The sequence below is a fragment of the Adiantum capillus-veneris genome, chromosome 7 (genome assembly GCF_014529385.1).
Source record: "Adiantum capillus-veneris isolate H3 chromosome 7, ASM1452938v2, whole genome shotgun sequence".
NCBI classification, from domain to species: Eukaryota; Viridiplantae; Streptophyta; class Polypodiopsida; order Polypodiales; family Pteridaceae; genus Adiantum; species Adiantum capillus-veneris.
In genome coordinates, this window is record NC_140937.1 from 85801843 (window position 1) to 85829052 (window position 27210).

The window sequence follows — 27210 nt, forward strand, 5'->3', positions numbered from 1 at the left end:
TGTATGTGACTTCTACCATTTCCTCTTCAACGCCCTTTCCCTCCATGGATCTTCCAATTCCACCAGAGTGCTGTCTTCAATTATGCAAGATTGACGCAATCCACATGCCTTTCTTGATGAAGAAAGAATGGGAGAACGAGACCTTGTCTACAAAAACATGGTATCCTTCGTGCCTCAATGGTCAGCACCATGAACCCTGACTCCGTAGGCACCGTTGATCGTGGTTGATCATCGTCATCAGTGTTACATGTGTGCAATATCAAAACAAAATGCATAAAATCTGCTTCATCACACACGTAGAATGTAGAACGCGCTTGACTTATAGACCTCCTTTCGACATACCAGTACAAAGGGTTGTACCATTTCCAATCAGCACACATACCTTTTCATACTTAACTAAAGTTTCTCTTGCTTAACATAGTGATACTCCTCTCTCGGCATTTCTCTCTTCTCAAAAAGCTTCATATCGGTTATATCTGCAACGTATCAAAACCAGATCTTCCATGGCTATTGAGGCATAGTGAGCTAGGCACATAAAGCTCGTGTATCAAGATGGCAAGGGTATGAACTCCACAAACCACAAGGGGTGAGAGATCGAGCTTTGTGTGAGCTCAAAGAGAGAGAGAGAGAGAGAGAGAGAGAGAGAGAGAGAGTCAGAGAGAGAGAGAGAGAGAGAGAGAGAGAGAAGCACGCTGCTTGGTTTAGGACAGATTGATAGCAGGTCACTATTTTGCTCATAACTTGAGCTAAAAAACTTGGATTCAAAATCTTTTTTTATCAAAATGGAGATCTCTTCAAGCTCTACAGATTTGTAGAGCAGCTTATTAGTTGGTTTGGAGTGCAGGTATGTCTAAAATTAAAAACACAGAGGTTTTTTTCCTCAAGTTAGGTTGTGCATTCGAGTTGAGTAAGAGAGGGGAGAGAGTATAGAGAAAGAGAAAGAGATAACTTCACTTCAACTTGATTATCAAAAAAAGTAACTTGGTCATACTCAAAGGCCAAAATTTTGGCCCATTGAATTCCTTGTATGTCTCTTCTATGAAAGATAATTCTATCTATGTGCCAAGCTTCCTTCTATTGAGTTGTGGCATAGCCGGCTTGGTCATAAGAGTCAAAAGGAAATGAAGCAGTTACAACATTTTGGCTATATCCCTACGTTAAAAGTATTCTAATTTTAGTTTTGTGTGAGCATTGCATATACGAGAAACAGATTAGGCTTACCACTTTGCCATTAGATTGAAAGAAAGGCAAGCCCCTAGATTTGGCTCATAGTGATCTATGTGGACCTATGCTACATAAGTCTCGGAGGGGGGGGGATTCCTAGTTATGGTTAGGCAAGAATTGAAGGCTTTGTCCACCAGCACCGGGGGAGAATACATCTCCACTACGTTTAAGGACTTCTATAGCAAATGAGTCAATAGAAGACAGTTTACTACACCATTCACACCTGCTCAAAATGGAGTCGTTGAACGCATGAATAGAACTATTTAGGAGAGGGTCGCTTCCATGCTATCCATGGAAAATTTACCTCAAGAGTTTTGGGGAGAGATTGTTATGACAACAATGCATATAATCAATAGGTTGCCCAGTACACCATTGAAGTACAAGATTCTGCAGGAGATGTGGACAGTCAAGAAGCCTAATTATGATAGGTTACATGTATTTGGATGTGAGGCAATTTTCACATCTGCCTTAAGAGCTCAAAAAGAAGTCAGACCCCAAGTCACACAAATGCATCTTCATTGGATATGGTAAAAATGGAGAGATGAATTATCGTCTCTGGCACTCGGAATCTTGAAGAGTTATTTGCAACTCACAAGTAATCTTTAACAAATCAAAGATGCACAGACAACCTATGAAAGATGTTGAGTATCGCAAAGTGAGCTTCGAGGATGTAGCCTCAAGTCCAGCCATGCAAACATCTCAATGTATCTACCATTAGGAGTGCTCTAGAGAGAGCTAGTGATGCTCCTAAGAGAGCAAAGTCCAGCAGTCAGCTACCAAGAAGCTTTGAGATGGAAGATAGCGTGAAGTGGGAGCATGCTATGGAATATGAGTATAACTTGGGGATTGATAGAATTTCAAGAGGGGAAACAAGTCTTGCCTTGCAAATGGGTGTATAAGAAGAAGTACACGGCAGATGATCCCGAGCGTAGGTACAAGGCTAGATTGATTGCTAAGGGATTCAAGAAGAAGAAAGGGATTGATTGCTAAGGTATTCAAGTGGAAGAAAGGTGTGGACTTTGATGAGATCTTCTCTCCGGTAGTCAAGATAACTACATTGCATCTTGTGCTTGGACTAGTAGCCATTGAGGACATGGAACTTGTCCAGATGGACATGAAGACGGCTTTCATTCATAGGGATCTTGATGAAGATGTCTACATGAAACAGCCAGAGGGTTTCGAAGTCAAACCTGAGAAGCCTATGAGTTCATAATTGGTGTGTGAATTGCACAAGGCATTGTATGGCCTAAAACAAGGCCCAAGGCAATGGGACATGAAGTTTGACAAGTACATGGAGTCCCAAGGGTATGAAAGGAGCGAAGAAGATCACTGCTTGTATACTCAAAAGTTGAACGATGTTTCACTCATCATCTTTAAAGCATTACTCTTATGCAGGTCATTGTGTTCTCCTAAAGAATCGCATATTTGTTCAAACACTTCGATATGCTTTCTCACATCCCCGTCTCCACTAAATTTTTGTGTGAGCTTGGCTATTTGTACTACCTTACTTCTAGGCTCTCTATCAGGCGTGTCAGGCATATTCTCAGCAATAGATTGACCAATAGCTTGAGTAAACATTGCCAAGTCACCTAAGTGAGCAGGCATCGTGGGTGAAGGTGCTCTGGAGACTACATGTGGAGTAGGTACTGGCATTGGGCTTGGCGCATAGGAAGCCCTTGGGTTCCATGTTGGGTACGATGTTGTGCCATGTGGTGGCCCAAAGTTTATATGTGTGGCCATAGACATAGCGGACGTCGGATGTGACATGCTAATGCTAGCCGGTATAGTCCCATGGAAATAAGAGTTGGGTGTTGTGGTTGTGGAGCATAGGTTGTTGAACAATGGGAGGGGTAGGAACTACATGAGTACGAGGATCCATGGGTGTATACGATCGGTACACACTTGTAGGTACTGTTGCAGGCATTGAGCTACCATGTAGCGGTGCTTTACTAACAAATGAGGTCCATGGCGTGTTTCTTGGCATGTCCATCATTGGGGTAGGCATGGTAGCCGTGGTGTCATCAAGGGGAAGATGAGATAGACTTGGAAAGGTAAAGCTATCACTTGTGGGCTTAGATTGCACTGAGACCGCTGGCGAAACAACATATGGAGGATCCATCGGACTTACCGAGGGAGTCTCCATTTGCCATAAGGTCGGTTGTTTAGCCTTCCCTGTATCCAAGAATCTGAGACCAATTGAAGGCATGTGGAAATCCCCTTGTTCTATCTCTCTAGCTCAATGACTCTATGGATGACCTCACAAACTCTTTGTTGTTGATCCTCCAAACTAGTAGCACCCATTGTGGATTGTAGGACATCTAACCAACCCACATCATAGGTGTGACCTATGTATAGGTCGGTTAGAGTTTTCATTTGTAATTCATACTCCCAATTCTCATTTAAGAACGCTTCATCTAAGCTTGAGCTGCTAGGGGTGTCCTTTGAACTAGATGCAATGTGGATCTCTATGGGTTGACCCTTAGTGGTCACTAATTCAGGAGCACTCGATTGCTCTCCTAACAAAGATATTGACATGGGAGCTTTGTCTTTTAACTCTCTTCGTTGCTCCGCCTTGCGTAAGCTCTCAATTTCCTTTTCCCTAGCCGCGATGATATATCACTCAACCTTTTGCACTTCGACAAGGCTTCTCCCATCAGGTAATATGACCTCGGAGGAGAATAGCTTTGAAGAGTCAGGGGGTGCAGTGAATGGAGTATTTACATGCACATTCTCTAAGGGAATAGGGTCTACGTTGGTCATGAATGGCGAATTTACTTCCCCACCCCCCTCATTTACACCGTTAGCTCCATGTTCGGAGCGAGTGGCTCTACTAAAGGTTTCTTTCAAGCGACTAAGCACGCTCGGCCCGGACCGTGGACCCATGGCATGCATGTCTTGGCTTGAGCTATCAGGATTAGGCATTGGGAAACCCTCCATGACGTTGTAGTCAGAGAAAGAGTCACTAGTTGCTATGTTTGGGTCTTGGTTTGTACTACCTTGGGTCCCCGCCGAGGGCCCGGAACCTAAGGTAGGTGGATATTGAGAACTCGTGTAAGTCGAAATGCTCTTTAGTTGCTCGGTCTCTGGCACACGACCAGAGCGCAGATGCATGTGCCTTTGGCACCCTACAAGCATCGGCGAATAACCTCGAAGGTTAACCGCTTACTTTTTTAGGCATCCGTTTTCACTCGTTTTTTGATGTTTTTTTAATGATCGTTTTTTATGATTAAAGTATGTGATAGCTCGAAATGAGCGTATCACTCAGAGGGTCGCGGTGTGCTTTACAGCACAACGTTCGGTCACCTGAAGCTCTGTTGGTCCTCAAAAAGGTCGATTTTTAGCTACGTGTGAAGCTAAAATACGTAATTTTAAAGGGCGACTGAGGCCTGAGCCTGAGCGTGAGCTTGGGCTTGGGTCTGGGGGATATTCCCGATCCCGGTCTTACCTTTAAATTTTTTTATTATTTTTTTTTAAATTTTTTTTTGGGGATAAGGTTGCCGCGGCCGCGATGTGCGCACGCGCGCGCACACACACACACACACCTAACCTACCTACTTACCACTAATACAACTACTATTACACACTAGCACAATACTACAACAACTCACTGTCTAACAGAACTACTTACTGTACTTTACACAGAACTAACATTATGGATCTACAACCTTAATACTAACACCTTATCATAGAGAAAACACGGTACCTTCAAAACCTTATTAACAAAGAAAACACAGTACCTTTCAATCCCTTATTAACAAAATAATACACAGCAACAAAACAAAATCCTTCTTCTCAACACACACACCTTCCTTCTCTACCTTTCCTACAATTGAAATTGCACCACAAAGAAGCACAGAGTGCCATTCAAGCTTAGTGTATGGCATTCCCCGGCAACGGCGCCAAAAATGTGCGCATATGTCGCACGTGTCAATGCAAGGGACTTGCCGATTCATTGTTTGCGAGCCACAAATGGCTCCAAGCAAGCAACTAGCCTAAACTAGTAAGCTCAAAGATGACGATGGTGTGTCACTCACCGCTCTACGCCTGCTATCGTGGAGGATTCCTTGCCGCGAAGAAGAGGGAGATGCCGCTACACCTCGCCGCCATCGTGCCACCGTCGCAATGCTCGATCACACACTCTCTCTCTCTCTCTCATGCATACACACACACAAGGAGATGAAGAAGAAGAAGAAGAAGAAGAAGAAGAAGAAGAAGAAGATGGAGATGGAGCAAGAGCACTCTTCAATTGCACAAATGAAAGAATGTGAGAATTTTAAGTTTAGTTGACTTTTATATGAGCTCGCCCCATTTACACTTGGGTACCCATGCTTAGCCAACTAATCCCTTGAATGTCCTAGATAGAGTGCACCTCTCATCGGCGATCACTCTTACCCTTTTCCTATTGAACCGACAAGCCCGATACCTGACTCTACCAAATAAATAATACGGCGTCCGTCTTAGGTGATAGGAATGATGCATGAGGGTTAACAACTTTGCATGGAGATGATGGGTGTAGGGCGAAGCCACATGATTGCTTCATGATTGTACAAATGTACATATTACAACCACTTGGGCCACATTGTCTGTCAAGTGGGAGATTGTAAGGGTTCAGGTGTCAAGTGCATCAAAATTGAAATGGTGAAGATCTAGGTTTTACACTTCCACAAATCCTTTTCTTTCTTTCCTTGCATTATTGACTCCTTCTAGCTTGAATGATGTTTCCTTTTACTTTTCCCTGAAGAGAGGGAATGAGAGAGTGCGGTAGAGATGTGTAGAGGGAGAGAGAAGAGGAGAATGACACCCGATGGGGTTCCAACCAACCCTTTTAAGGTCCCTCCACATTATTGCCAATGTGGTATTTGCTTTAGATTGCGTAAATGGAATGTGTACACGTGCAATACCTCAAGTGCAGACTCTACTGACTCGAATGGAGAATGTCTCCTCAGTAAATCTTCAAGATGAGGCATCACTGATTTGATGCACCTTTGGACCCGTCTTTATGTGGAATTGTTGATGGCTACCAAGGCAAAGATCTGAGGTTGAATTGTGCTCCTGATGTGAGAGGAATGAAGGGCTAAAATTTGAATGCAAAAACATAGATCTGGCACGCAAAACACAACAAATCTATTGCATAAAGCAAGGCTAAAAACTTAGTTGATGATAGGCAACAATGTGAGCACTAGATGCGACAAGGGAATGGCTAGGAGAGAGGCTCGATGTACTGCCAAAAACTCCGGGCTACAACAGAGGGACTAGCGTAAGCAGATATGTGTCTTTTTGGCAAGGGAAAGGACTTCCAACTAGGGAAAGGACTGAAACTAAAAATGCTGGATGTTGTGGCTGATCTGGCACTGATGTTTGCGATGAAGGTCCAAAAAATCAAGGGACTGGTCTTTAAAAACGATGGGCTGATCTCTGGGGATGGCTCATCTAATGAAAAATGATGGCTCTGTTGCTTCCTTTCTAGGGCAAGATACTGGTTATAAAGTTCTTAAGACTTAGGTAGGAAAACTGCCCGCCAACCCAAAAAATTAAATCATTAAATGATTTAATGTATACGTTTTTTACCAGGGCTAAGTTTTGAGTAAAATGGTCGCACATCTGTCCACCCGAGAATCCAATCGATGCATGGAATGGCTCGTTGGATTCCTCTAACCTAGAACTACATGCACGTCATGCCAGATGCCCATCGTAGTAGTATAACATTTGTCAAACGTGTATACAAACTATTAATGCAAGAGGGTTCCAAAACTAGAAAATCTAATCTAATGGACTGTCTGGACATGCCAACAAACAGGCTCACAAAATTGTTGGCATTAATCCTCCTAGGACTCTAGACACTCCTATCAAGGAAGAAGGGGAAAAATGGCTCTGGAAATCAATGAAGCATGTCCATGTAGCACATAGAGTGTGCACGTGACATCCCCTCTTGCTTAAGGTGAGGTAATGGTACCAAATTCCATGCACAAAATAAGATGGTCTCGAATGAAGTTCCTTCTAGATGATGTCCTCCACAGGAACTTTGGAGAGAGAGGCTTACCTAGGTGATGTGGAAATGTCCAAAACACAACGATGGTGATGATGCATCTACTCGCAAACCATGGCCTGCCTCTTGGATCAATGATGCCCTTGTTGGTTACTGGCAAACAATAACCTTTGCAGCCCCAACTTGGATGGTTTGAACCAAACTACAAACTGGACGGATGGCTGGATATGCAAACACTAATGTCCACAAAGGTTATCAACTAGCCTATGTTGCCCCTACACAGGAAGATTGATGAGAGCAATGCCTAATGGGATGAAGATTAACCGTCCTTTGAAATGCCCTTGAACCATTGCAACTCCTATGTATGATGTCACATGAAACCGCCAAGTAACTCCTCAAAGATAGAGGCTCCTCTTGGGGCTTCAACTAGATCTCTGTATGATGAAAGCTCTAAATAAATCCGTGTCTCTGCAACGGATGTGACTGCGAATGTAGGCTCACGATGCTTGCAAACTCTTGTAGTGGTTGCCTTGAATTGGAACCCTTTGGCTCCGGATTGATGGCTACTAACTGCAATAAGATGCAGATGGTGTGGAGCCAATGTGTTTCCAAAGATGTGTATAGATCGATGACAATGCAATGCCTCTCCTGGAATGATGCCAAGAAATTGGGAGAGGTGGTTCTTAAAACAATGCCAAGACTTCAAAGCTAATAGGCTAATCTAGATGGTGCCTTCCTTTGTCGTCTTAGGCCGCTAACAAATCCTGATACTCGTAATCATCATCTTCATGTTTCCAATGCATGTCTTCAATGATGCAAATCTGTCATATCAAAGAACTTATGACGGTAAATATCCATACTGGGATTTCTTTATGTCAAGGTGGTCAAGTGCGCACACCTAGTAACCTACCCTCTCATAGGCACACCACAACGGTAACCCTCGGCATACAGTATTTGAATTTCCTATGCTCAAAGCGCACTGTCTTATGCATAATGGAAGGTCTTGCAGTTCCCTGAGTGAGAGAAGCCTCCTTCGACAAAACGCTACAACACACACTCAAACACTAAAAAGAAAAAAAAAATCCAAAGATTAGCATATTAGTGCAAAATTACAAAGCTTTGATACCAATGTCAGGTGCAACAAAATTGAAATGGTGAAGATCTAGGTTTTACACTTTCACAAATCCTTTTCTTTCTTTCTTGCTTAGCGTTTCCTTTTAGCTTGAATGATGGTTCCTTTTACTTTTCCCTAAAGAGAGGGAATGAGAGAGTGCAATAGAGATGTGTAGAGGGAGAGAAAAAGAGAGAGAAGAGGAGAATGACACCCGATGGGGTCCCAACCAACCCTCTCAAGGGCCTCCCACAATGTTTCCAATGTGGTATTTGCTTTAGATTGCGTAAGTGGAATGCGCACACATGCAATACCTCAAGTGAAAACTCTACTCACTCAAATGGAGAACGTCGCCTCGGTAACTCTTCAAGATGAAGCACCTCCATGGCTAACTTGATGCACCTTTAGACCCGTCTCAATGTGGGATTGTTTATGGCCACCAAGAGGAAGATTTGGGACTGAATTGCACTCCCGATGTGAGAGGAATGAAGGGCTCAAAGCTGGCCACAAAAATGCAGATCTGGCATGCAAAACACAGTAGATCTTTCGCGTAAAGTAGGGCTAAAAATGCAACTGATGATGGATAGCGATGTGAGCACTCGATGCGGCGAGGGAATGGCCGGAGAGAGAGGCTCGATCTATTGCCAAAAGCTCGGGGCTGCAGCAAAGGGACTAGCATTAGCAGATCCGTGGCTCTTGTGGCAATGGAAAGGACTGAAATTTGAAAACATTGGCCATTATGGATGATCCGGCATGGATGCTCGCGATGAAGGTCCAAAATGCCAAGGGGCTGATGTGCAAAATTTTTGGGGTCATCTCTGGCGTTGGCTCATGGAATGGAAATGGCCTATGAACTTTGAGGATAAGGTGAGCATTTTTGTGAGAATTGATGGTAGCAACATAAACATAGTACTTAATTAAATTGGCATGAACAATACTTTTGGAAGAGAGAGAGTATTAGAGAACATGACAATAGTTGAGGACCGGATTTACTTGGAGCCGATCCCCCCTCCAAAAGACGTTTGTATTATAGATTCTCCCATCAAGAGAGACTTTGTTACAATACAATCTTTGTGTTCCTTGTGACCTTTGTGATGCTATGAAGATGGAAAGCTTCATGCATTACGAGCTTAACATAAACTTTGCAAAAAGCATTAACTATCCCAAGCCTCAGTCCCAAGGCCTCAAACACCTTCAAAGGTGGAGAGAGCTAGCAGGGAATGAGGGTAGGGAAGAGGAAGTAGAAACATTTCATAGGAGAAAGAAATAGTTCCTTACTTATCATCACTCTTGTTGCTTAGCATGGCATAAGAGCATAGTAATGAAGATGAAGAAGATGGCAAACTTAAGCATTGAAGCATGTCTCTTTGTTGGATTTTCATTCCATAACCAAGAGTGTTGGTGTGGGCTCTCCACTTCTCAACAAGCTTGGAGAAGGAGATGGAGCTCTTACCTTTGAACTCCACACAATGAGAGAATGTGTGTGTGTGTGTGTGGGAGAGTATACCCCCCTCTCATGCTTGGTCCATACCTCTCTCTCTCTCTCTCTCTCTCTTGTATTATTTTATTATTTCATTTGGACATGTGTCCTATTTTTCCTCTTTGAGAGAAAGAACTTAATTATTTATTTTTATGTATCTAAATTCTCATTGGACCCCTTTAAAACCTATTCAATAGCATTCAAGCACATCATGAGGGCCACATGTGGAGGATCATTTGAACATGTGTCTTTTATGCTTATTAAGTCATTTGGTTGAATTGAATACTTCAATGACTTAGTCAATCAAGCAAGCATGTGTCTTTTATGCTTCTTAAATCATTTGTTTTGAATTGAATACTTCAAGCCTTAGTCAATCAAGCATGGAAACTTTCATGCCTCTTGAGAATTTAAATTTAACATTTCAAAAACCTTAGTCCTTAGTCATTTAAGCATAAAAATCACCTCAAGCTTTGGGCAAGGTTCCCACAACCACTTTAAGCATCTTAGCGCCTCATGCTTGGGTAGGATTCCCCACTCGAGGTTAGCCCTAGCTTGCGTAAGGTCAAAGGAATTTTTAACACTAACTTTTGGGGTCTTTAATGAAGCTAACCCTAAGGTCTTTTAGGCTCCATTAGATGCACGTTGCTCTTTGATAGACTACCTCCATTTGGACCCCTTTTGAGATGTAACCATCTCTCCTCTTGGTCCCTTGCTGAGGTAAATCTATAAGCACTTATTGCACATTGCTCTTTGGTAGACCGTCTCCTTTTGGACACCTATTGAGATGCAACCATTTCTCCTTTTGGTCCCCTATTGAGATAGGTCTAGAAGCACATATATATATATCCTAACTCTTGTTCCCCTTTTATCTTCCTATATTAAGTGATCCTAACTCTTGTTCCCCTTTTATCTTCCTATATTAAGTGATTAGTTTAATATGAGAAATCATTTGGTAAAGTTAGATATTATCAGCTCATCTGATCCAAAACATTGTCTCTACTGCTCCCTTTATAGGGCAAGATAATGGCTACAAACTTTTTAAGACTTAGGTAGGGCAAACTATCAACCAAACCAACAAATTAAATCATTAAATGATTTTTTGACCAAGGCTAAGTTTCAGATGAAACTATCACACATCTGTCCACTCAGAAATTCGATCGACGTGGGGGACGACTCGTTGGATTCCTCTAACCTAGAACTACATGCACGTCATGCCAGATGCCCACCGTAGTGTAATAACATTTGTTAAACACATATACAAGCCATTAATGCAAGAGGATTCCAAAACTGGAAAATTTAATCTAATGGACTTGTCCGGACATGCAGGTCCTACGAACATGCTTACAAAATTGACGGTACTAATCCTCTTAGGCTTTCAGACACTCCTATCTAGGAAGAAGGGGAAAAATGGCTCTGGAAGTCGATGAAGCATGTCCATGTGGCACACTGAGCCATGTACATCTGACATCACGCCAACTGACCGGACACACATCACACTGATTAGGTCCTACGAACATGCTTACAAAATTGCCGGTACTAATCCTCCTAGGCTTTCAGACACTCCTATCTAGGAAGAAGGGGAAAAATGGCTCTGGAAGTCGATGAAGCGTGTCCATGTGGCACACTGAGCCATGTAAATGTGACATCACGCCAACTGACCGGACACACATCACACTCATTATACTAAACTTACCAATTCTTTTGATCATATAAAACAATAAGGAGTAGTGAGGCATTCCAATCCTCACTGAGAGGTCCACCAGCACTGTGTGTCTGCTCTTCTTCTCCCTCTCACTCCGCACACACCACACACTCTTTAGATTGCTTGTTCTTATGCTAGCTCTTATCCAAGGCAACACTTGCGTGAGTGTCTTCTCTTCGATAGCCTACAGATAGTAGGACACCACCTTGCTTGCCCCAATATTAAGATCTTGATGCGCCTTCAACAATTCCCTAATTTTGTAGAGCAATGTAACTCTTTCTCAATCACAACTTAGATTAATGCTCAGACATGTAATGTTCTCGTATGACGATGCCTTCATCTTGTAACTTGTCGATATTGTTATAACCGATCCCTCTCCCAATACTATTGTGTCAATTCACATGCATAGCTAGTTGGTAAATGATTCTTTGAACATACCCTTCCACAATTCACATGAGACCACTCTTCACACCTTCACACCATGAAACTAGTCTTGCTTGGTAGGCCTAGTTAATGTGTGAATTGGTGTAAATGTGTAAATAACAGTCATAATAGTTAACATGTAACTAGGTACTATGAGTAAATTGCTTGATAAGATTTTTTCAAACAAAAAAGACAATCCAAAATAAAAATAGAAGATTGTGTGAAATACATCTTGCTTGGCTGGTCTAGTCGAAGCGATTTATCTTCTCAAAGATATAGTAGGATTACTCTTAGATAAACTTTTTTTAGTGAATAATATATCAAAGCATAAAATATTTTATGAAACATATTTTTGATTTTAAATTTAGATTGTTATTGTTATGCTGAAATCAAATACTCATTTTTGTGTAAAGCACTAGTGAAATGTATACATCAATATAGAGTACTCATTTTATTCATATTGTGTTCACTTGAACAAGCCTGCACTTCAAAAAGCTTGCCTTTGATGAACTACAAATAAAAGTAGAACTCCAATTAAACTTTCTATACTATGATTTTTCTTAAAATGTAGATAGTGCACAAACTAAGTGAGTGCTATACAGAATTATGGTTGAGAGTTGGCATTGTGTCTCCAAAATTTATAAAAGATGAAAGTCGTGCCCTGCCCTGTAGTCTAGTTCATACTACATAGACATGGTATTCAAGAACATGATAACATACCTGCATTTATCTTGGCATTTAATTCCTTGCTACGACCATTGAATTTGTCTTGTAATTTCCTTCAAGTCCTTGCCGTAGCCATGTCACGCATATCTACAATCAATATGTTCCAAGAGACTACATTTTTGGTAGAAAGCTTGTTACGAGCTTTGTGTGCTTTTGTAAGGCCGCCAAAGTTGGCACACATATGAAACAAAGCATTGCAAGCACAACATGTTTCTCCAGCAGCCCTTGACTAGCAATTTTATCGTGAATTCCCTCACCCATGTGAAGGTCTACTGTAAGGTCACATGCTTCAAGGTGCAATCATAGGAGGTGGGTAGTTGGCAAAAGGCATTTCCTTTGCATTAAAAAAAAACAACCTAGAGCTTCCTTGCCATTGCCATGTTGGGCATATCCTACAATCGCCGCATTCCAAGAGATGACATTTTGAATAGAAAGCTCATTAAGAACTTGATGTGCTTTAATATGCTCTCATAAGGGCACCACATTTGGCCTACATATTGACCAAAGCATTGTGAAGCACAACATGTTTCTTCAACTGAAAAATCAATGGAGTACTTTGTTTGCCCTATTAAGTAGGTTGGTTCATCCTCATTAAGATCCCTTCTAGATTCATCCTCTCTGTCATGGTCCCTTCATCTTTCACACCTTCGTTCATGTTGATCATGTCTATTGGGATCTCCATCATCGTGTCAATCTTGTCTACTGCGATCTCCATCATCACCTTGTGTGCGACTTCTGCCATTGTGTCAGCTTTGGAGTTCTCTTTTGCTATCAAGTCTACCATGCACTACCTTGGGATGCGTCAATTGTAGCACTGTACATGTCGCATGCTCGTAGAACATAGCGTGCTTTTGATTGCTACAATGTGCACATGCAGATTAAGGTTATGACTAGCTTTCCATGCATGCGAAGGTTGAAGGTTTTTCTTTTATCAAAATTGGAGGTGGTAAATAGGTTCTGTTGCGCATTTTCATATGCTTAGTGAAATAACTAACTAGAGCATGCGTTGCCATATAGGATGCACCTCTTGCTACCAACTATACATGTCTATGAATCTTGATGAGGGATGACTCCCTTGCGTATGCCTGCTCCTCAACCAACCACTTTCACCTATGATTGGCAAGCTTGCCCTACATCGCGTTGAAACCGCCAAGGGATCAGGGATGTTGGCATGGTGAGCTTAACAATGATTGCTTGAGGCAAGCCATTTGGGAGACACTTGCAGGTGTGGGGGGTTGAATCCCTCCAATTTGTTGGCATAGAGCTTGGGTTTCTAGATTGTTTCTGTTGCAAGTCTGTTTTGGGTTGGGGGGGGGGAGAGAGAGAGAGAGAGAGAGAGAGAGAGAGAGAGAGAGAGAGAGAGAGAGAGAGAGAGTTACCTATTAAAGTGATTTTGAGAGTATCACCCATCCTGCTTCCATAGACTTGCTCGATGCTGTGAGTGACTCTGAAAAGCCTTAGTCATGTTAGCCTCCTAAACAAAGCATGGAGTGCTATTTTAGTCAACGCCACTAGAAAGCTATTTTGTTCAAACTCCGCTGCTGTCTAGTAGAGAATCTCAACCATCCTATCCTATACATCTAATGATTGCTATTATGCTACGAGACTCATTCCTCATAGGGCTACCAACCAAATAAACATTAACCACCTACAAGTCTTCCAAAATAAGAAAACAATTGGTAGAACACAGTCATGGAGAACTCAAGCGACGAGGAACTAGTAGCAGTGGAGGCGCAGGAGGTCGCTGGCTCCTCTTCAAGCGACGACGAAGACGTGTATGATTTTTGAACTCCATATTCCGAGTTTCTCGACTCCTGATTCATTTAATTGCTTGTTATGCCCAGCGTTCTGCATAGGACTCTCATGAAAATGTGATGCTTATGATTCCTCGGTGTGCTGATTGCTCGAATTTTACACGGATCTTGCTCAATTTTGTTTTTCCTTACCTTCCTCAATCATCTAAGGTGGAGGATCTTCTGCAGGGATCTGGCAGGATTGAGATTTGTCCACCTTATCGAGGCATCTGACGAGGAGGATCTTTTAGGGATCCCTCCACTTTTCTAATGCATCATCTTTTGCCGTAGTTAAACTGCTCTTGCCCGATGCTTTATGGCCCACCATGACACTTGGAAGGGAAATCCTGTCAGTGTCTCCATAATAGACCCCAACAATGTGCAATGTGCACACACTGCGGGGTGCACGCAGATGGGTTGGCAGGATTCCTTGTGTTTGGGGAGTAGGGGTGGTCACCTGTAGGCCTTAAAGGGAACATTTCACAATCCTCTAGCTGCGTAGAGCACTTTGAAGGGTTTAATGCTGAATCTTGTTGACGTTAGGCGTATTTGTGACCATTGCGTACTCCCCATACTCATGGGTGTGTGCACCTGTGATACACACCAACAATGGCAATCATCCCATCTAGAAAAAGAAAGAGAAGGAAAGGGAATTTTTAATGCTGTAGGAAAATCCCAAGCGACCTCAAAGATTTAAGATGGAATGGCATTATCAATCTACCACACCCATTCCAGTTTTCTCTTCTTATTTACACACTCATGCGAGCGCGCACGCATATGAGAAGAGAAATTGTCAAAACTCGGTTTCTTTTCTTCTTCTTTGGGCCATTTTTTTCACCAACTCCATTCCCAAACTTTTGTTGTTCCGACTCGTTCCCGTGTATCTTGGAACAAAAAATTGGGAGAGTACAAAAGGGTATTCGTGACGGGTTTTAGGGTTAGGGTTTTTGCGACGAGGTCATAGATGCATTTGATCACTGTGTTCGTTTGGCTAGTCACAGATTCTCTCTACCAATTAGCTTTGTGTTTCCATCTGGTCCCTCGCTGAAAGTGTATCAGAGCTCAGCTTGCTTCCTTGCGTTTGCAAATCGAAGCACGCAACATGGACAGAGAACATGGAGATCACAACGGAGAAGGTGGAAATCCACCTACTCCTTCTATTCAGAAGCAACTAAAGGAGACACATGCTTAGTATATGGTTTGACAATTGCTATATTTGGCCGAGCAACAGAAGCAGAAACTATGGATGATTGGATCAAGGTTGTTGCAGTACGTACGCATGGATCGTTTCGTTCCGAACGTATTTTACAGATCCGTACGTACGGTACTAAAAACGGGCTGCAATAGATCAATAGTAGATGTGTCACGTGACACATCCCAACCCTATGTATCCGTGGACAAGCTACACCATAGCAGGGTTCCCGTCAGTCAAGTCAGTTTAGATTAGCAGTGATCTGGCACTTTTGTGAGTCTATTCGTAGACCGTGCATGCCCAGTCACTTAGCATAGATGCATATTCTCTGGTTGCACACAGCATGATCATCGGAATTTCCATCAGAATCCAGTAGCATCAATTAGGGGAATTTTTCAGTGCATTTAGGCTATTTTCCTATTTTTGGTTATTTTCACTTATTATTTTTAAGTGACTTTCCAACAAAATTAAGTAGGGCAATTTTGCTAAGTTAACATATAAGCAAACCCAAGTTAGCACTTTCTGGAAGAAGAGGCAGCAGGAGCTTCCCGCTCAACAGGCAACTTCTCAGCACTAACCCCCCCCCCCCCCCCCCCCCCCAACAGTAGACCCTCGCCATCACCACCCCTCCCTTGGCGTTTTCCTCCCTACAGCAAACCATCGCCCTCAAGCATCTCAGATCAGCGTTTTGACATCAGCAGCATCTCAGCCCATTAGCGTTTTTGTGCATGACCGTTGAATTTCAGTAAGTATGACGGTAAGATGGATGCTACAGTTATTCATTCTTGGTTGCATCAATTTAATGCTTATTTTGCGACAACTAAGAAGACAGAAAATAGCAAGGTTTTGACGACAGCCATGTACCTTGCCGGTGATGCCATCAATTGGTACCACGCATGGCAAGAGGCAAAGCTAGCTGTGCACCTAGAGGTAGCCGACGATTTCACACCCCTCTTTTAGTTGGGCTGATTTCCAAGACAAGCTCAAGGCGCGGTTTATGCCACCTCAGTATCTCGCATGATTGGCGCGCTCTCAAGCAAAATGGTATGCCGGTTATGTCTTTTTCTAATCGTGTTTTGCAGCTAGGTACCCAATTACGCATGTCTGAAGAGGCTTTTCTCTTTGGATTGGACGAGTATATCAAGTACGATGTCGAGGTATTCGATCCAATCGATCTCAACAAGGCGGTAGCGATTGCTCTCGCACAGGAGATGAAGCACAACAAGGGAAAGCCTAAGGAGAACAAGACTTCCACAAGTACCTCGCAGACTTCTCAGAACCCTCAGAACGGTAAGAATGTAAGAATGATAACTCTTCCAATCAATTTTCCAACAGTCTCTCATCAAAGAATTCTTCCAATAAATCTAAGGGTAAGGCTAACACAATTGCTAAACCTAAGCTTACTCCAGATGAAAAGGTAGCACAAGGAATTGTAGGAGGATACATCACTTCGGAAGAACAAAGCACTTTTTCTAAGGAAGGTCGTTGTTTTCATTGTCACATTAAGGGTCGCGTAAAAAGAACATGTCCTAAGCTTGAGTCGAATGAATCTAAAGAACCCACAGCACCCATACATCTGTCAATGCAATGAATGATAACACGATTGTGCCCAAAGTTTCTCAGGACCCTCCCATTGATGATTCTCTTATTAAATGTTATGGTCGTACGTCGGGGCACTGTTTTGTCATATTATTTGACCCAGGTAGTATGCATGATGTGATCAGTTCCTCTCTTGTTGAGAGAGCCCGCCTAGAAGTTAGTCCGAGATCTCCTATCGAGGTCTTTGGTTTTCGTCCTGGTATGGACGCTCTCATCACGAAGGAGTGCCTTGATGTGTTGTTTGCAATTCAAGAGACTGCCTTCACTAGAAGATTTGTTGTTTCTCCTCTTTCAGGATGTGATGATTTTCGGCATTCAATGGTTTCGTGAGACTAACGCTCTCATTGATTTTGAGGCTAACACTTTAACTCTCAATGCCAAAAGTGATTCTCCTACTATCTTTCATGGAGAGGACATTGTTCATTCTCCATCTCTCATTGCTAATATGCAGGACAAGGTTGAAAGGATTCGGGATAAGGAGACTCTCTCAGTCTCTTTGTCTCCACAACATGACACACAGAACTTGCATGATTATGAGAAGCATGATAATTTGACTGATAATGATTTGCACGATGATTTGGATAAAAAAGACAAACATGATAAATTTCATGAAGATGATGTGATTGTTCACAAGGATGATGTGTTAGTGGATGCTTTTCCTAGCGAAGCTAACCTCATCGTAGATTCGATCAATCACGAAGATCCAATCTTGGCTTTCGAGTCGAGGTCCACAGATCCCTCACAAGACGATTCGATAGATCCCGAAGAAGCGATCTTGGCTCTCGAGCCTTGGTCCAAAGAACCCTCACAGGAAGTATTATGTGTTCGCATGATTGATACGCACGCATTGTTCGAGTGTTTCATTCGTGACGGTTTCCTGTATTTTAGTCAGCATCGTTAGGTGATCCCTTTTCCTAGGCATGACATATTGTATGTTGAGCACGTTTCTCTCATGGATGAGCACGAATGTATGCGGATTGTTCATGAAAAGTTGAAAAGTTTGTATGTCAGGAAGTCACATTCTATGTCTCTTCCTTGGCATGACACAATTTTCGAAAGAGCACATGACACTATGAGCACCAAGCATGGGCATTTCCATTGTGATTTGCCACAGTTGATTGATTTCGATCAAACAGAAAAGATTCGACCTCATTGTTTACATGTGTTTGATAAACGGTTTGTCACTCCGTCTCTATGTTCATCTACATTGCATACACAGTCTTTAGAGAAGACAATATTTTTTTTCTTCACTTTACATGGAATGGGTATGTTCATGGTTTTGTGTTGGAGATGGTTTCAGGAATTTTCAGCCATGGAGATTCTTGAAGACGAAAGATGCAGGTCTCTAGACGAAGTTAAAGCAAGGAAGGAGCCACAGAAGACTTTGAGTCGCTTTCGGCGCGGCCCAAAGAAGCAAGCGTTGCAGACCTTTATGAAGTTCAAGTACCGCACGACCCACACAGCATAGTGGGCCGACGAAGAGTCCCTTCCAGGATTCCGGATGCTGTTGGCGATCTCCCTCGACGCCATACAGTTCGGTTCCAGTACCTCACTTTGAAAAGGAGGGGATGTCACGTGACACATCCCAACCCTATGTGTCCGTGGAGAAGCTACACCATAGCAGGGTTCCCGTCAGTCAAGTCAGTTTAGATTAGCAGTGATCTGGCACTTTTGTGAGTCTATTCGTAGACCGTGCATGCCCAGTTACTTAGCATAGATGCATATCCTTCGGTTGCACACAGCATGATCATCGGAATTCCCATCAGAATCCAGTAGCATCAGTTAGGGGAATTTTCCAGTGCATTTAGCCTATTTTCCTATTTTTGGTTATTTTCACTTATTATTTTTAAGTGACTTTCCAACAAAATTAAGTAGGGCAATTTTGCTAAGTTAACATATAAGCAAACCCAAGTTAGCACTTTCTGGCAGAAGAGGCAGCAGGAGCTTCCCGCTCAACAGGCAACTTCTCAGCAGTACCCCCCCCAAACAGTAGACCCTCGCCATCACCACCCCTCCCTTGGCGTTTTCTCCCTATAGCAAACCATCTCCCTCAAGCATCTCAGATCAGCGTTTTGACACCAGCAGCATCTCAGCCCATTAGCGTTTTTGTGCATGACCAGCCCAGCGTTTTCAGCCATAAAAACGCCAGCCTTGACCTCAGCTTTTCCAGCGTTTTCAGCCCCAACACTAACGCTAGGATACTGGCAGATTCAGAGTTTGTTTTCAGCCTCAAAAACGCCAGCAGATCTCAGCTTTTGGTAGCGTTTTTGCAGCAGAAATTCCAGCCTTTGAAAGACGCAGTTTTTCAGCAGATGAACAGTAGCAGATCAGCCCCAGACCGGTTGCAGAAGTTCCCCCAACTTTAGCCCAAGAAAACGCAGCCAAAACAGTCATTTTCAGCCACCAAAACAGTCCCGAAAAACAGCATATAGAAGACTACAGATTTCAGCCATCAAGTCGTCGTCGTCATCACCGTCGTCGTCATCGGCATAGCCCCATTGCATCAGTCCATTGCATACGCATTGTGCACCTTGGTGCAATCAAAGTAGACCACCACTCTCGCCGACGAGAGTGGGACTTTCGGAGGAGGGTTTTACAACCTCTCGGTGTCGTATCTCTTTTCTCTCCTTCTCTCAGTCTCATTCACTTGCACGCACAATATCCACTCACTTTGTTCGTGACCACAACACTCTACAAGACGGAAAGCTCTCTTTCCATAAGAACTAAAAGGAACCGGCCAAGTTTGCAGTGACACCCCTAGACTCAGCAGGATGTAGGCACATTGTGGTGTACTTTTTTGCTGATACGCAGTGTTTGCCTTGCTATGTATACATTCATGAGGACTCCTGGACAGAGGAGGTTGCTTTACGCACGGCTCGCTTTGCTTGGGCTTGGGTTAGACACTCACTACAGTCTTGCCTATCTAGAGGACGCTCGGATGCGGATTACTCCCCATCCAAGCGAGCCTCGAAGATAGCCCGTCTTGCTGCTGCGGTAGCATCTGTTCTCTCTCGCTCCCCATGATGATCGTCTCGTGGAACGTACAGGGACTAGGTGGGCCCCAGTTTCAGCGAGGACAGCGGGGCCGATTGCGTCAGGAGCTTCAACGTTGCCTTGTGGGAGGAGAGATTGATCTCCTTATGCTTCAGGAGCACCATCTGTCTGAGAGCCGCATTCGGCGATGTGGTTAGATTTTGCGTGGACGATATGATACCTTTTGGTCAGCTGCTTTTGGACCTGGAGGCATCCAGGGTGGGGTATGTATGACTATTGCGGACTCATTGCAGCAGGCCATTGTGGGCAGAGGGATTATTGTGCCAGGCAGGGCTCAGTGGATTACTATGGAGGTTTAGGGTGGCCTTGTGGGCTTCCTGAACATCTATGCGCCCAATGTGGCGAGTGCTCGTGCAGAGTTTTGGTCACTGATTGTTGAGTCTTTGCCACAGGCTGACCATTGGTGTGTAGGAGGGGACTTCAACATGTTGGAGGACCCTTCTGACAGGATTGGAGGCAGCCATGCTACTGTGCATGGAGTCGAGTTAGCAGCTTGGGAGAGGTTGTGTATGACTTTGAGGGTCTCGGATACATGGCAGCACTCTGGCTTTGTGAGGCCTCCAAAGAGTCTTGCCTTCTCTAGGTCGGACCGCAGAGTGGGAGGAGTGAATCTATCGCGGATAGATCGCTTCTACACTAGTGACCACTTCAGTGACTTGGGGGGATCAATGGGCATCCTGGCAGGGACATCCTTCTCGGACCATGCACCAGTGATCCTCACAGTGGCAGACAGGCAGAGGAGTGGGAGCACGATGCTCCGCATCCCAGAGCCGGTCTTGTTGGACTCAGCACTCAGAGAGAGGGTAGAGGCTCTCTGGACAGAGGGCATGGACAGCCAGGCTCTACCCGCAGACAGAGTGGCCTTAGGCCTAGCTCAGCTTAGCCAGTTTTTTCTCCGGGAGTCTCTGGCTTGACGGGCTGCAGCGAGAGAGGAGGAGCAACGTCTCAGACGAGGCATTGCTTCACTACAGAGGATGTAGGAGCAGCATCCAGACAGTTCATGGTTGGAGGAGCAGTTACAGCATGCTCGCCAGGAGCTTGCTTGCACAGAGGAGAGGCGTCATGAGTTTGCCTTTCACCGACAGGCATCTCAGTGGACTCAGGTGGGTGACAGAGTGACAGGTGCTTTTTTTGAGACAGTGGGACCTCGGTACTCGCATGCCAAGGTCAATCAGTTGAGGAGACCCGATGGGTCAATTGTTTGTGAGCCCGAGGATATGCGTGCAGTTGCTACTGACTTTTACCGTGAGCTACTGTCGGCTGAGCCTCAGTCAGAGCGGCAGGATGCATGCAGGGAGCAGGTTTGGGCACAGATGCCTTGTCTTGTGACTGAGGAGATGCGCCAGAGGCTAGAGATGCCTCTTCAGCTTGAGGAGCTGCACACGGCTCTTAGGGCCCTCCCTCGTGGTAGCTGTCCAGGTGAGGATGGGTTGACTCCCAGCTTCTTCTTGGAGTTCTGGGACTTGCTTGGCCCAGATCTTTGTAGTGCCTTTCAGTACATTCTGCACACAGGAGTGATGCCAGATAGCATGAGTGAGGGCCCGATTTACCTCATTCCAAAGGAGGGTGGCTCCTTGGATGAGATTCGACAGTGGCGCCCCATCACCATCCTCAACTCAGCCTACAAAATTCTTGCCAAGGCTCTGGGACTTGCTTGGCCCAGATCTTTGTAGTGCCTTTCAGTACATTCTGCACACAGGAGTGATGCCGGATAGCATGAGTGAGGGCCCGATTTACCTCATTCCAAAGGAGGGTGGCTCCTTGGATGAGATTCGACAGTGGCGCCCCATCACCATCCTCAACTCAGCCTACAAATTTAGACCTTAAGATTTTTCAGACTCCCTTGGGATTAGAAGTAGATATCTATGATAAGCGCCTTGAACGAGAATATGCCAATCTAAAAATCATCCGCATGCCTCACATTTCTTCGAACATTTCTCTTTTAGCTAAGTACGGTGTCATTTGCTCTCAACTATTTAGATTTTCTCGTCTTTGTTCTAGTAAATCTACTTTTGTTGTTCAATCTTGCCATCTTATTTCTTTACTAATTGAAAAAGGATACTCATTCAAAAGAATCATGAAAAAAGTTCGTTCATTTTTGCATCGTAGTAAGTTTATTTTTAGTGTTTCTTCCTTTGGAATGTTCAAGATAATCAGTAGTAAATTCAATAGAAGTGGGGAGCTAAAAAGCCGACTTATTGTTTGACTTAATAACACCTTATGTTGTTGTTTTGATCTTTAGCGTTTCTAGTATTTTCACTATAGCTTGACAATTGCTAGCCTTTATCATGGCTGAGTATGCCCATCACCTCCGGAGGGTGATAGAAACTCAGCTCATTGGTTTTGTAGAGTACGTTCAAAGCATGAATGACCTCTATATAAACCTGCACCTACTCTTGGGCACTGACGACGTTAGTAGGGATGTCATAGCTGTTGTCCAAGCTATGCATGATAAAGGTGATAATCTTATTCTTCCTGTTTGGACAAGCAGTGAAGTTGAGATCACATATTGTCAAGTTTGGTTCTTTGCTCTTCGTAGGTTTGTAGTAGTATTCATTTTTCGATTTCATATTTAGCTTACCTGAGGACTTAAGAATGTGTTCCGTTATAGGTTGTGTGAATAAGTTTTTAAGATGTCTTATCCTTTTTTTGCTTAAAGTTGAGTACTTGTTTTAAGCCAAGTAAGTTGCGTCAACTTATTTTACACATACCTTTTTTGAAAACATTTTTAAGTTAATAATGTTTTGTTTTATCTAGTTTTGTTTCAAAGCAATCAAAGTGATTTAGTTAGTTAGTTTGTTTGTTTTTGTTTTTCTTTTCTTTTCGTGTGTCCCTTGCTTTTATAGTTTTATGAGTGCTTTATTCCCTCTTATAATTCGTGAGTTCAAACTATTCTGAACTTATGAAGGTATATATATAAGGCTCTGAGTTTGAGGATTCAGCCACTTTTGTGGAGCCTTATACATGGGACTCAGACAGGTTTTGTCAAGGAACGCAGTATCCTTGACAACATCTTCACTTTCTGGGAGGCTTCTGCCCTGGCACGGCTCCGTGGGGAGGACCTTGTGATTCTTCTTCTCGATTTTGAGAAGGCATACGACAGAGTTGACTGGGACTTTCTAGAGGGCACTCTACGCAAGATGGGCTTCTCAGATGCTTGGATCAGAGGGGTGTTAGCTTTGTACAGACAGGCTCACAGTCAGGTGCTTTTGGCAGGAGGTAGAGGTGAGCGCTTCATGCTCACACGATCGGTCAGACAGGGTTGTCCTCTTTGCCCCTTTCTCTTTCTGTTCTATGCGGAGGCGATGAGCAGATTTTTGGTGTCACAGCATGTTGGTCTGAGGGGCTTAGCACTCCCTATACGGGGAGATGAGCTTTTGGACCCTGAGTTTGCCGACGACTCAACCTTGTACTTAGAGGGCCAGGAGGCCAATCTACACAGATGTGAGCAGGCTTTGGAGACCTTCTGCTGTGCATCGGGCGCACCTATCAACTGGAGAAAGACAGTGGCTTTCTCGGTTGGGAGTGCTCCTGTGCCAGATTGGATGCCAGGAGAGGGTTTCAGGTGGATTCCTCCAGGGACTGCAGTTCGGTACTTGGGTTGTCAGGTTGGTTTGGACTTGTCCCCCGAGCAGCAGATTGCTCCTCTTCTCCTGTCCATCAGGAGAAAGCTGTTACATTGGAGCTCAGCACGACTTTCGCTGGCTGGTAGAGTAGTAGTTGCCAACCAGGTGTTGTTGGCGACTGTGGTACATCACTTCTTGCTGGATCTTCTCGAGTTCTTGTATCAGCCAGGTAGAGAGGCCGATCAGGAACTTCCTTTGGTCAGGTCGTGACACTCAGATTGCCCGAGCGAAGGTGGCTTGGTCGGTCATCACACTTGTTCTCAAGGAGGGCTTGGGATCATTGATCCAGCACAGCAGAGCAGAGCCCTTCTTGGAAAGTTCGTCGTCAGAGGACTTCTTCCAGGCGAGGAGCCCTGGAAGGAGTTCTTGCTGCAGAGGCTTCGTGCCAGGGTGCCTCAGTCAGGAGGCCCTTGGCAACCTTCGACCAGATGGATCTTTACAGAGTTGCGTCGAGTTGGTTTGAGAAGGAGACTGGAGGACCGCTTCGCTGTGAGTTTGCTTCGATCTTGGGAGCTCCTACGGCGTGGCCTAGAGCAGAGACAGCCGACGTGCACGGAGGAGCGCATACGGCAGCCCCTCGTCTGGAACCCCATGGTTAGCACTCAGAGAGGCCACTTGGTTGGGAGTCGGCCTCATGTTTCTTGGGGTCCCATGGCAGCAGGTCCAGCGCGCTCTCTAGGTGACTGACTAGAGTTCACAGGTTTGTCAGAGGAGGTGCAAGGTGTCCAGTTACAGGGCATGAGAGGGGTGCAGAGCATGTGTCAGGACATCTCAGAGTCAGTTCCAGCTGAGTGGTTCACGCCTCTCGAGCCAGTAGCACCCCGGTGGATGGGAGCCTTCACTCGACTGGAGGTTCTCATTTCAGTCAGGGCCTGCTCAGAGACTGTCCCAGCCCTTTTCTTCGAGCTTCAGGGTGGGCGACGATTACAGCGAGTTGCAGTAGAGGCCCCGCACGTAGCAGAGTGCTGTTTCCAGAGGATCCGAGTTGTGGGCATCTGTGGGAGGACTTGCGTCATAGACCCTGACCCAGCAGCTCTTGAGACTGGACACCTGAGGCTATGGGCTTGGGAGTGTTGTCCACTGGCACGAGTACAGTGGGATCCTGGTGAGTGGCTATGGAGGGACCCCTTCTCTTCTGTAAACCGCCCAGGAGTCCCCTTCTTTCAGTACACTGTTCGGCTTGGACGTCATATACTTGCAACACAGAGAGAGGCCTACCCCGCTGCAGCACGTCATTGGCAGGAGGAGGGCCTCACAGTCGAGTTCTTGGCAGCCTTTTGGCAGAGGCTGTGGGACTCCTGTCACAAGACGGGAGCGTACACAAGCACTTGAAAATCTGAAAATTAAAATACTTTGCAAATGTGAGAGAAGGGAGAAGATCGACACAGTATTGGGGACCAGAAGATGGGCTGCCCCCCCCCGTTAAGAGTATTCTTTTATTCAGGGAGAATTCGTATACAAGCACGAGACCCGAGGAAACCCCTCCGTTCTGTAATCTAGACCCGAAGGTCGTGCTTTCCCGTAAAGGGCTTGGGCACAAGTCCGTTCCTTCCCGTAAGGAACTTAGGCGCGAAGCCGTACTTTCCCGTAAGGGACTTAGGCGTGAAGCCGTACTTCCCGTGAAGGGCCTTCCCGTAAGACGGGAGATTCCTGCAAAACAAACCACACAAACATGCGACACCAATTCGTATGGCGAATCCACAATAGATACCTGTCGCTCTTGCGCGGGAAAAGCGACTTCCGTGCTTCGTAGTCTCGCGATCTCTTGCGGCAGAGTCTTCTCTTGCTGATGTTGGTACCCCCCGTGAGTGAGGGCATGTGGTGCTTTTATAGCTCCCTGGCCACGGCACTGAATAACTGCTCGCATAGAGATCGCGGCCGTTTTTTTTTTTTTTTTTTGGCACTGTTCTACCCGAAATAGGGAGAGAGAATTCGTTGGCTGGTTTTGTTGCTTTATCTTCAAAAACTCAATAAAACCTTATAAGTTAAAACCAATGCATTTGACAACACTTCCCAGGCGTCCCTGGATGCAACCACATGCACGAATGCAATGCAAACATAGATTCCTCGCGGGAAAGCGTCTGCCTTCCCGCGATTGTTCCTGCTTTTTGTAAAAAGCTTCATTGAACCCATCTTTATTCTTGTGCTTGCGTTCTTACGCGTATTTTCTTACTCAGTTCGGATTTCCTCCTTAGACCCTTAGTGTGTCCCCGTACCGATGAACCTGTCACCCATCTTGTGACTCATCAGGGACCACCATTACCTGGTCTTCTCCCACCGAACTAACAGGCCAACTCCTTCACGGTGCTTCTTGTCACCCATCATATGACACACTAGAGTTGTCTGTTTCTTGATGGCTTTTCTTCCAGATCTGTGATTCCTTAACTTATTAGTTAACTTGTGCACATTTCTTATTAAAGTCCTAATTCTAGAAAATAGAAATTAGAAACAAAATAGTCAAATTAGTTTCATCCCTCTCACCTATAAACAGTTGCCCTCAACTGTAGAGGTCCAACTGAACTGTCGGGGAGAAACCGGAAAGATTCCAAATCTTACTCAATGGTGAGTTGAGCTAGTCCTTTATCAAAAGAGAGCTTAAAAATTAATTTAAATAAAATTCAAGAATTCAATACTTACCTTACCGGTTCATGTCCTTCCTCTAGTACCTCGAGGATATCCTTCACCATTCATCAAACTTACGAGCCATGTAAGAACTCGTCATTCGCGTCTTTCTAACAGATTGGAAGTTTTCTTATCCGAGAATCTGTTAACTCAATTCCACCTTCTCAATCCCGAGAAGAATAATCCTCCTAGAAATCAATCTAGGCATCTGTCCTTGCGCATAATCCTGCGCTGTTAGTCCAGAGGGTATTAAACCTCTTGTGTCCTCCCACATAGGGAATGCCCAAATCATAAGAGTATTAATTTCGATATCTTCCTTCACAAACAAGGTCTTCGATCACCTTAAAGAAGGTTCTTGTTTCGGGCCGTCGCTCAACGTAGGCGAGCGGTTCCAATCCCAAGATTCCTTGTGCACGGCGGCACTTCCTTCCAATCTTTTCCTCCTGTAAGTTATTACCACTAGCAGTGTTCTCATGACGCCTACTAGCGTCTCTTCCTTGCAGAGGCAATCCTTGCAAGCATCTAGGATTTTTCGCAAAATCTTAGGCATATAAAATTCTAGCCATACCATTCTGTGAACATAAGTTCAAACTTGGCCCACTTAAGGGTGAACCCGCTTTGGATCTCAAGGATGTTCTCCCATATGTGGTTAAGGTAATTCTTACCATTTTA

General features: G+C 44.4%; 1 protein-coding gene across 1 annotated transcript in view; it reads left to right on the plus strand.

Annotated features, from left to right (window-relative positions):
- Positions 1–14274: 14274 nt before the first annotated feature.
- LOC147454156 (uncharacterized) overlaps positions 14275–27210 on the plus strand; it is a 71916-nt gene continuing 58980 nt past the window's right edge. The window contains exon 1 of the mRNA XM_086516182.1: positions 14275–14427. Coding sequence (XP_086372308.1) covers positions 14345–14427 — 83 coding nt within the window. The 5' untranslated portion in view covers positions 14275–14344. The remainder of the gene's footprint in view (positions 14428–27210) is intronic.